Source organism: Mobula birostris, chromosome 2 (assembly GCF_030028105.1).
Source record: "Mobula birostris isolate sMobBir1 chromosome 2, sMobBir1.hap1, whole genome shotgun sequence".
NCBI classification, from domain to species: Eukaryota; Metazoa; Chordata; class Chondrichthyes; order Myliobatiformes; family Myliobatidae; genus Mobula; species Mobula birostris.
The window spans coordinates 131,485,395-131,496,530 of NC_092371.1; the positions used below are offsets into that span (position 1 = coordinate 131,485,395).

General features: G+C 45.1%; 1 protein-coding gene across 3 annotated transcripts in view; it reads left to right on the forward strand.

Moving 5' to 3' along the window:
* The window catches only part of tlr5b (toll-like receptor 5b), a 29,413-nt gene extending 18,573 nt beyond the window's left edge, over window positions 1-10,840 (forward strand). For all 3 annotated transcript variants that reach the window (XM_072248332.1, XM_072248340.1, XM_072248345.1), the window contains exon 2: window positions 6,754-10,840. In XM_072248332.1, the coding sequence (XP_072104433.1) occupies window positions 6,754-9,375 (2,622 nt within the window). In that variant the 3' untranslated portion in view covers window positions 9,376-10,840. The remainder of the gene's footprint in view (window positions 1-6,753) is intronic.
* The last annotated feature ends 296 nt before the right edge of the window (window positions 10,841-11,136 follow it).

Here is an 11,136-nt window from a genome sequence, read left to right on the forward strand (position 1 = left end):
GCCTGTCACCCTGGCCATTTCCTTATCTGTCTTCTGGCAGAAGACAGAGGAGCCTGAAAGCCGGGAGCACCAGACTCATTAACAGCTTCTTCACCATTGCTATCGGTCATAGAGTCTGGCAGCACAGAATCAGCCCCTTCAGCCCTACTGATCCATGTACACCATGATGCCCTATCGAATTTAGTTCCATTTCCCATATGTTCTAAATCTTCCCAATCCATGTGCTGTACTTGTCTAACGGTCTTTTAAAAGTTGTTATTATATCTGTCTCAACCACTTTCCCTGGCAGTTGATTCCACATAGATAATCCTTTGTGTAAAAAAAAGCTGCCCTTTGTTCCTATTGAATCTTTCTCCTCACCTTAAACTTATGCCTTTTAGTTCTTGATTCCCCAACTCAGGGAAAGACACTGTGTGCACTCACATATCTATGCAGCTCATGATTTTATAAAAGATCACCTCTCAGTCTCCTAAACTCCAAGAAATAAAGTTCTAACATGCCTGACTTCTTCCTATAACTCAGTCCCGGCAACATGTTTGCAAATCTCTTCTGTACGCTGGAGAGTTTAATAACACCTTTCCTATAGGAGGGTGACCAGAACTGAACACAAAACTTCAACTCCTGAACTACGTTTTTCGCACCCATTTCCTGCTGGTGCAGTCACACCCTTGAATCCCTAATTCCAGCTTCCCACTGTTGTTACTTCAGCATTTCTTTCCCACAAGTTTAGTTTGCACAGCAATCACTACAGTACCCTGCTGCTGCATTTAGTATCATCATGTTACTGGTTATTCAAGTCAGGTTGAGTTTATTGGCATGTGCTCTAGTATGATGAGATACAGGAACAATGAAGAACTTGATTGCAGCATCGTCACAAGCACGTAGCTACAGGAAACACACAGAACATGTTATACGGACTGGAAGAGAGAGCAAAGATTGCAAATCAAGACATTTGTGCAAAAAACACAGTCAGAGACAAGTTCATGGTAGTGCAAGAGGTAGTCTGTAGTGTCCATTGCAGTGGTAGGATTAAGGTTATGTAGGTTGACTCAGGAACCTGATGGTTGGAGGGAAACAACTGTTCCTGAACTTGGTGGTTTGGGACTTCAGGCTTCTGTACCTCCTGCCTGCAATAACAGTGAGAAAAGGGCATGGATCCTTGATAATAGATGCCATCTTTCTGGGGCAGAGCCTTTTGCAGATGTTGTCAATGTTGGGGAGGGCAGTGCCAATGATGGACTCTGCAGCCTTATGCATTCCTGTGCATTTCCATTGCTGTACTAGGTCACAACGTGACTGGCCAGGATACTTTCTGTGGAGCATTTGTGGAAGCTCCAGTAGTTGGTGGCATGCCAAATCTCATTAAGCTGCTAATCTCTGCAAGTAAGAAATTACACTGCACTCTGGTGTACATGACAAAAAAGAAAATATGACAAAAATTATATTGGATTTGTACAGGACATTGGTGAGGCCACTTTGGGAATATTGTGTTTGGCTTTGGTCATCCAGCTACAGAAAGAGTGCAAAGGAGACTTACAACAATGTTGTGGAGATTTGAGGAACTGCATTACGGACAGAGATTGTGCAGCATAGGAGAATGAAGGGTGATCTGATATATGTTCAGAATCATGTGTCATGGTCCGGTCCGTAAAGTCCGTGGACTCCGAACTCCGGGTCTTCTGGCTGTCCCTTGTTTCATTTGGGCTTAATCATAGGCACCTGATGCTCGTCTTGGGGCTGGGTATATAAGTGGCCCTGGGTTCGAGTGTGGTGGCTGGTTTGTCTTGTCAGTATCCTGTCCTTGCCTCCGTGGGCTAAATCAGGCCTTCTTTGCAGTTACCCTGTGGTTGGATCTGTCCCTTCCTGCCCTTGCCTCCGTTAGGTAAGCCAGGCTGTCTTTGCCGTTACCCTGAGGCTGGACTGTTCCCTTCCCCTTTGTTCTGAAGCCCTGCCTGCAACCTGTGTCTGGAGCCTTGCCCGCAACCTTGTCAAGTTCAATGACCAGAGCGAGACCGGAGCCTTGCTGTGTCAAGATAAGGAACTGTCTATCGTTGAGTTGGAACTGTCTCTGTGTCCATGCCTTCGCTAGGTAGGTCTGGCCATTTGCCGCTACCTAGTGTTGAGAACCATCTCGTCGTGTTCAGCAATCTGTGTATGAGTCCCAGCCCTACGTCCTGTTCCCAAGGAGGGGACCCAGCTCTGTGTTCCATCTTCCTGTCTCTTAAGTCCAAGTCTCCGAGATTCCTGTCTCCCAAGACCACATCATGTCTTCGCCTAGTTCCGGAGTCCGAGCCCAAGTCAAGACCCAGGTTTTGGGTCCTTGTCCAGTCTCTGGCTTGGAGTCCGAACCCAAGCCTCGTCATGTCCTCGCCTCGAAGAACCCAAGCCTCGTCATGTCCTCGCCTCAAAGAACCCAAGCCATGTCCAGTCCTGTAGCCACGTCATGTCCATGTTCTGGGGTCCGAGCCCGAGTCAAGACCCAGGTTCTGGGTCCTTGTCCAGTCTCCGGCTTGGAGTCCAAGCCCAGGATCCTAGTTCCCATTTCCTTGTCCTGGTCCACTTGCCTAGCCAATGAAATGAGGTACGAAGGTAAACTAGCCAAGAATATAAAGGAGGATAGTAAAAGCTTCTTTAGGTATGTGAAAAGGAAAAAAATAGTTAAGACCAAAATTGGGCCCTTGAAGACAGAAGTGGGTGAATTTATTATGGGGAACAAGGAAATGGCAGACGAGTTGAACAGGTACTTTGGATCTGTCTTCACTAGGGAAGACACAAACAATCTGCCAGATGTAATAGTGGCCAAAGGGCCCAGGGTAATGGATGAATTGAAGGAAATTTATATTAGGCAGGAAATGGTGTTGGATAGGCTGTTGGGTCTGAAGGCTGATAAGTCCCCGGGACCTGATGGTCTGCATCCCAGGGTACTAAAGGAGGTGGCCTTAGAAATCGTGGACGCATTGGTAATCATTTTCCAATGTTCTATAGATTCAGGATCAGTTCCTGTGGATTGGAGGGTGGCTAATGTTGTCCCTCTCTTCAAGAAGGGAGGAAGAGAGAAAACAGGGAATTATAGACCAGTTAACCTGACGTCGGTGGTGGGAAAGATGCTGGAATCAATTATAAAAGATGAAATTACGACACATCTGCATAGTAGTAACTGCCCTCCCGAATTTTAGATTTTATTATTGAGCAATTAATATTCCATACTTAAAATTTTGGTTACAAGATTTGGATGTATCTTTAAATCCACATTGGGTAAATCTTGAATGTAATTCATTACAAGGGTCTTCTTTGGGTTCAGTTTTAGGAACTTCGCTTCCTTTTACTTCTATATTGTATAAACAAATGAATAATCCAATAGTTAAGCATACTTTACGTATATGGTTTCAATTTCGAAGATTTTTTGGGTTCAATCAATTTATTTTAGCAAGTCCTATTATATCTAGTTTCCTTTTTCAACCTTCCATTATGGATCAAGTTTACTTTGATTGGAAGACCAAGGGTATAGTACGTTTTCGTGATTTATTTTTGGATAATTGTTTCATGTCTTTTGATCAACTTTCTAATAAATATAATTTACCCAGGTCTCACTTTTTTAGATACCTACAGATTAGAAACTTTTTAATTACTGTTTCTCCTAATTTTCCACACTCATATCCAATGGATACTTTGGAAAAAATTTTAGATCTAAATCTCTCTCAGAAAAATATTGTAGCAATTATTTATAACATAATTATGAATTTATGTCCTAATGTTTCCCATAAAATTAAAACTGATTGGGAAAGAGAACTTAAGATTATTATACCGATTGAAAAATGGGAAAGAATTCTTCAATTGTTTAATTCATCCTCTGTATGTGCTAAACATGTGTTGATACAGTTTAAAGTAGTGCACAGGGCTCATATGTCCAAAGATAAACTATCTCATTATTATTCTTGTATCAATCCTATATGTGATAGATGTCATTCTGAGATAGCCTCTTTAACTCACATGTTTTGGTCATGTCCTTTGTTGGAAAAATATTGGAAAGATATTTTTGATATATATTTCAACGGTTTTGAATACAGACTTACAACCTCACCCAATTACTGCTATTTTTAGATTACCAATGATTGACCCAAATCATTTAACCCCTTCAGCATGCCAGATGATTGCATTTCTTACCTTAATGGCTAGAAGATCCATTTTGCTGAATTGGAAAGAGATTAACCCTCCTACTGTACTTCACTGGTTTTCACAAACTATGTTGTGTTTGAATTTGGAAAAAATTTGAAGTGTGGTTTATGACCCTTCCATTAAATTTGAAAAAACTTGGAGGCCATTTATTCAGCATTTTCATATGATGTAATTTGACCATTTCCAAACTTATTTTATTTCTCTGTACTGTTGGTTGAGAGGAATGGAGTCGTCGACACTAAGGTTTTCTTCTTTTCCATTTTTACGTTGTTAGAATTGCCCAAGTCATTTAGTTTAGTTGACTAATACTGTTTAGTTTAGTTTTTTTGGGGGGTGGGGTTTGTTTTTTTTCTATTTTTTTTCTTTTTCATGATTTTTCTCCAGTTTTTTTTTTGTCCTGTATTATTCATTGTTTGGGAGTTCTGTCAATTTATACTATTTGGTTTTATAATTACTCATTTTAAGTATAACAATGTATTTCCAACAATTTTGTATTATTGCTATGTTATGTTTATATTTTATGAAACTAATAAAAAGATTGAAAAAGAAATAAAGTAGTAACAGGATTGGTCCGAGTCAGCATGGATTTACGAAGGGGAAATCATGCTTGACTAATCTTCTGGAATTTTTTGAGGATGTAACTATGAAAATGGACAAGGGAGAACCAGTGGATGTAGTGTACCTGGACTTTCAGAAAGCCTTTGATAAAGTCCCACATGGGAGATTAGTGGGCAAAATTAGGGCACATGGTATTGGGGGCAGAGTACTGACATGGATTGAAAATTGGCTGGCTGACAGAAAACAAAGAGTAGCGATTAACGGGTCCTTTTCGGAATAGCAGCGGTGACCAGTGCTAGGACCGCAGCTGTTTACAATATATATTAATGATTTAGGTGAGGGAATTAAAAGTAACATTAGCAAATTTGCCAATGACACAAAGCTGGGTGGCAGTGTGAAATGTGAGGAGGATGTTATGAAAATGCAGGGTGACTTGGACAGGCTGGGTGTGTGGGCAGATGCATGGCAGATGCAGTTTAATGTGGATAAATGTGAGGTTATCCATTTTGGTGGTAAGAACGGGAAGGCAGATTATTATCTAAATGGAGTCAAGTTAGGAAAAGGGGAAGCACAATGAGATCTGGTTGTTCTTGTACATCAGTCATTGAAAGCAAGCATGCAAGTACAGCAGGCAGTGAAGAAAGCTAATGGCATGCTGGTCTTCATAACAAGGGGAATTGAGATTAAGAGCAAAGAGGTCCTTCTGCAGCTGTACAGGGCCCTGGTGAGACCACACCTGGAGTACTGTGTGCAGTTTTGGTCTCCAAATTTGAGGAAGGACATTCTTGCTATTGAGGGAGTGCAGCGTAGGTTCACGAGGTTAATTCCCGGGATGGTGGGACTCTCATATGTTGAAAGATTGGTGCGACTGGGCTTATATACTCTGGAATTTAGAAGGCTGAGAGGGGATCTTATTGAAACATATAAGATTATTAAGGGATTGGACACGCTGCAGGCAGGAGGCATGTTCCCGCTGATGGGTGAGTCCAGAACCAGAAGCCACAGTTTAAGAATTAGGGGTAGGCCATTTAGAATGTTGAGGAAAAACTTTTTCACCCAGAGAGTGGTGGATATATGGAATGCTCTGCCCCAGAAGGCTGTGGAGGCCAAGTCTCTTGATGCTTTCAAAAAAGAGATGGATAGAGCTCTTAAAGATAGCGGAATCAAAGGTTATGGGGATAAGGCAGGAACTGTATACTGATAGTGGATAATCAGCCATGATCACAGTGAATGGCAGTGCTGGCTCGAAGGGCTGAATGGCCTACTCCTGTGTCTATTGTCTATTGTCCTAGCCCAAGTTTGTGTTCTTGTCCCAGCTCTCTAGTCAAGTCCTGTTCCTAGTACTTCAGCGTCTGTGTCTTGCATTTGGGTCCGCCATCAGCACCCCCGTTATAACATCATGAGGGTCATAGACAGGGAAATGCCCAGAGCCATTTTTCAAGGTTGAGAAATCAAGGATTAAAGAGAATAGATTTAAGGTGAGAGGAAAAAGATTTAATAATAACCTGAGGGACAGATTCACCCAGACTGTGGTCAGTATTTGGAACCGACAGCCAGAAGAAGTAGTTGAAGCACGTTCAATAACAACACTTAGAAGTTGTTTGGATAGTATATGGTGAGGAATAATTTAGAGCGGTTTGGGCCAAATGCATGCAAATAGAACTAGCTTGGTTGGGCACCTTGGGCAGCACGGACAAGAAGGGCCAAAGGGTCTGTTTCTGTGCTGTATGGATCTATGACTAACAAACTAGGCTGATCTAATCTAAAGGGGGCAATGGCCAAGGGAAAGGGTGCAGGGTCTCAGGGTCTCAGGGACCTTGTTAACACAGGGCTGGCAGGAAATCACCTGCCCTGAGGGTCAGGTGAGGCAGCCTCTGGGGCAGAAGGTGGTGAGGGTGGGGAGGTTGTGTCTGAGTTGCTCTGTTTCTCTGCAGGTTGGGTGGATGCTGGGTGAATCCTGGCTGGTGGAGAGAGAATCCACTAATAATACAGTCCTCTTGCCTTCTGTCCCCCTGCCAGGCTAGGACCATGCTACTCTCCACTTTCTGTCTGCTGGTGACAGCCTTCAGGTGTGCCCAGTCCCTCTGTTCCCGGTATGGAATTTACCTATCCTGCGAGAAACAGAACCTGAGCCGGCCACCAGTGGTGCCAGCAGGTGTGGAGTACCTCAGCCTCAACTGGAACAACATCAGCCACATCGAGAGGAGCTCCTTCTCCTGGACGGACGAGCTTCGCATCCTGGCAATCGGGATACAGGACAGCAGGTGGATGTACGTGGGGCCCAGTGCCTTTGGGAATCTGCCTAATCTGACATCCCTGGATTTAGGGGGCAACATTCAACTGCGGTTGGACCTGGAGGCGTTTGTTGGCCTGGGACAACTGCAGACTTTGCAGCTGGACTATAATGGCCTGACGGACTCGGTCTTACAAAACGGCTATTTCAGACACTTAACTTCATTGCACACTTTGGTTCTGGAAGGCAACCAGTTACAACACATCAGACCAGATCCAACCTTCTCCAACCTCCCGGCACTGCAGAATGTTGACTTCAGTTTCAATCAGATCCAGCAGATTTGCAAGGGAGACCTGGCTAATGTTCAACACAGGTTACTCAGGACGTTTAACATCTCCCGGAATCGCCCTTTGTACGCAAGTAAATCCTTCAGCTGGGAGAGGTGTGGTAACCCCTTCTCCAACATCTTCCTATACACTCTGGACATATCTGGCATTACTCTGAGCATTCAACAGCTGGAGAAGATGTTTCTGGCAATGAGGGGAACCCTCATCATCGAGTTGATGATGGGAAATTTGCCCATCGGGGCATCATTCGGTTACAACAACTTCCCCGATCCCAACAACCAAACATTTGCAGGGCTCGCCGAGAGTTCTGTCATGGTCTTGGATCTCCACCACACATTCCTCTTCTCCTTGCAGTCCCATGTCTTCTCACACTTCCCTATCCTAAAGATCCTCTCCTTAACTCACAACCGCATCAACCCCATACAGAAAAATGCCTTCTTCGGCCTGGAGGAACTACTGAGGCTGAACCTTTCCTACAACTTGTTGAGTGAGATCTACTCATGGACGTTCGAGGGTCTGTGGAATGTTTCCTACATTGACCTACGACACAACCACATTGGGGCCATCCAGTTTGGTTCCTTCAATGGGCTCACTCAGCTGGTCACTTTAGACCTTCGGGAGAACTCTCTTTCCTCTCTCCCTGCCTCCCACCCATTGCCTGGCTTGCAATACCTCCTCTTAGGATATAACCGACTAGAAACGGTATATGGTCTGGGGAATGTGGACAGCAGCACCTTCCTCGATCTTTCCAACAATGCGTTTGTGAACTTGCAGGTGTTTTATGAGATTATGGAGCACCCTACAGTGACTCACCTTCTGCTGAGGAACAACCGCATATCCAGGTGCACCATCGCACCTACCAACACCATCCCCAAAAGCAACCACCTCCGTCACCTGGACCTTTCTGGTAACTTCCTCCAACTAATGTGGGCAGCTGGCGAGTGCTGGAATGTGTTCCACAACCTCTCCAACCTGACTGAGTTACTTCTCCAGGGGAACTATCTTGCCGAGCTGCCCCAGGGTGTGTTCAGTGGCTTAGTCTCCTTGAAGAGGCTTAACCTGTCCCTGAACTCACTGACCCAGCTCAGCCATGACCTCTTCCCGAGCAACCTCGAGATCTTGGACCTGTCCAGCAATCGCCTCATTTCACCCGACCCAGCCACCTTTAGCTTTGTCAGGCATCTGGACCTGAGGAACAACCAGTACATTTGTGATTGCAGCCTCAACCGCTTCATCCTCTGGCTGAAACGGACTGAGGTGGACTTGGTGGAACCCCTGACCCAAATGGTTTGCGCCTTCCCAAGAGGGCTCAAGGACGTTCCCCTTCACTCTCTCTCACCAGGCTGTGGGATGGAGGAGATGCAGTTTGCCCTGGTGGTCACCATGACCACATTGCTGGTGACTTTCGTCACCTCTGTTCTCCTCTACACTCACTGTTGGTCCTCGATCCTCCTGCGCTACAGGGCACTGGCCAGGACTGTCCTGGAAGGAGGCAAGGCAGAGACGGGCAGGTTGGGCTACAGGTTTGATGCCTACCTTTGCTTCAGCAGCCAGGACCTGGAATGGGTGAAAGACAGTCTGCTCGTAAATCTAGAGGAGAACCAGTTACAACTGTGCATCGAGGAGCGGGACTTCACTCCCGGTGAAGATCATATTACCAACATACAGGAGGCCATATGGGGCAGCAGGAAGACAGTGTGTGTGGTCACCAGGCGCTTCTTGAAGGATGGCTGGTGCCTGGAGGCATTCAACATTGCCCAGAGCCGCCTCTACCACGAGTTGAAGGACGTTGTGGTCCTGTTAGTGGTGGGTTCCCTGAGGGACTACCAGCTCCGGAAGTACAAGCCCCTACGGTCCTATCTGCAGAGCAGAGGGTACCTGCGCTGGCCAGCCAAGCCCTGCGACCAATACTGGCTCCTGCAGAGGCTGGCTGACAAGATCTGTCAGGACCCCAAGCAGAGAACGGTCAGAGCCAGGAGGAAAACATTTCTGGGTCTCCTCCCCTGGAGGAAGGAAACGGGAGGGATCAGGTTGCAGAGGGTGGCCACCATCTCTGGCTGACTGGTATGCTAACTTGTGTCCTTGCTGGATCCTGGGGAGCACAGAGACAAAAGTCACTGAGTCAGATTGTGTGATAGAAATGGGGAGGGGAAGGAGGAAGAGGGAGATAACATTGGAGATGAAGAGTAAATGGAAGGTGGGTTACAGAGGGAAAGAGCAGGAAATGGAGACAGGTGGTCAGCCCATTCACTGTCCCACCCAGACTCATTACATCAACACACTGACAAATCACTGACACACTTAGTGAGCAGTTGGACCCCAACACTGATCTCTGGGGTTTCCCAGCAGACACCACCTGCCACCATTTATCCATTTATTCCCATCCACATTTACTTTCTGTGAACCAATTCCCAGTAAATACCAGTTCATCCTGCACAACTCCCTGTTCACCAACCCAGTGCGGACCTTTTTAACAGCCCCAAAGCACCATGTTACTAGTCAGATGCTCAAACCCTCAACAGCGCAGTCACACTCGATATCCCCTTTACAAATTCACACTGACTTTGCTCAATTATTGTTTTCAAGACATTTTAATATTTATATCTGCTTCCAACATTTTCCCAACTACTGATGTCCGGCGAACAGACATGAATTCCCTGTTTTCTCCCTCCCTACAGGAATGTTGGGGTTACATTTCCACCCTCTAATCTACAGGAATATTTCCAGAATGTGTAGAACTTTTGGATGTCGCCTGTGTCCTCAGTATCAACAGCAAGTGCTACTGGGATGTAGAACATCAGGTCCTTAGGGATTTCAGCTAGTGGGCTTTATTTCCTTATTAATATTTCCTCACTTATTCTTTGTCCTGTTTTATCTTCTGTAGACAGATACAAGTCATTGTTTACCTGAGATTGCTAGAGGGTCAGACGGTAGTTATGGAGGGGAGAGGAATTGATGTCAGTTCCTTATCCCCCACAGATGCTGCTTGACCTGCTGAGTTTCTCCAGCAGTTTAATTCCTGCCTACAATAGTTGGAATGGAAATAGTTTGCTTTTGCTAGAAGGAGGAATGGATTCCTGTTGTGGATGGCTACATCTGATTCTGTCAAAAAGGCAGAAAGAGCAGAGGGAACAACCAGTGTGGGATAACAGCAGGGATTGAGTGTGTCGACCTGCAGAGAGCTCAGCGTTTAAGATCAGAGGGATACAAAGGGGCAGGGAGCAGCAGACACTTTAAAGGCAAAATAGGGACAATGTAGACAGCTGCTGGATAAATGTAAAATAAACCTTTTGGATTAGGATTAGGATGTAAAGTTTCAGGTAAAAGTATGAAACCACAGAGAAAGTAAAGTTAGAAGGTAGAGGAGAGAAAGATGCAGAGACCAAAACCTGACCAGTGATTTATCAGAAATTTAAATTATACTATGGCATCATTCCCCTGTGGTTTCTTGTACTGTATTGCTGTTTGCAGTGCTTTATGCTCCTTGTTTTGTTACTTGTTTTTAAATAAACTTTTCAAAGGAAAACCGAGCTGTGTTCACAGCATAACAACGGGCCCTTTGGCTCACTGTTTGCCAACCACTGTGCCTATCTATACTAATCTCACTGACCTGCATTACTTCCATATCCCTCTGTGCTCTCTTCAATCAGGTATCTCTTAAATATTTTTACTGTTTCTGCCTCCACTACCTCCTCTGGAAGCCCTTCCAGAGAACAACAACTCTGTGTGAAAGATTTACACCTCGCAGCCGAGAGATTTTGCAGATGCTGGAAGTCCAGAGTAACACACACAACATGCTGGAGGAACTCTGCAGATCAGGCA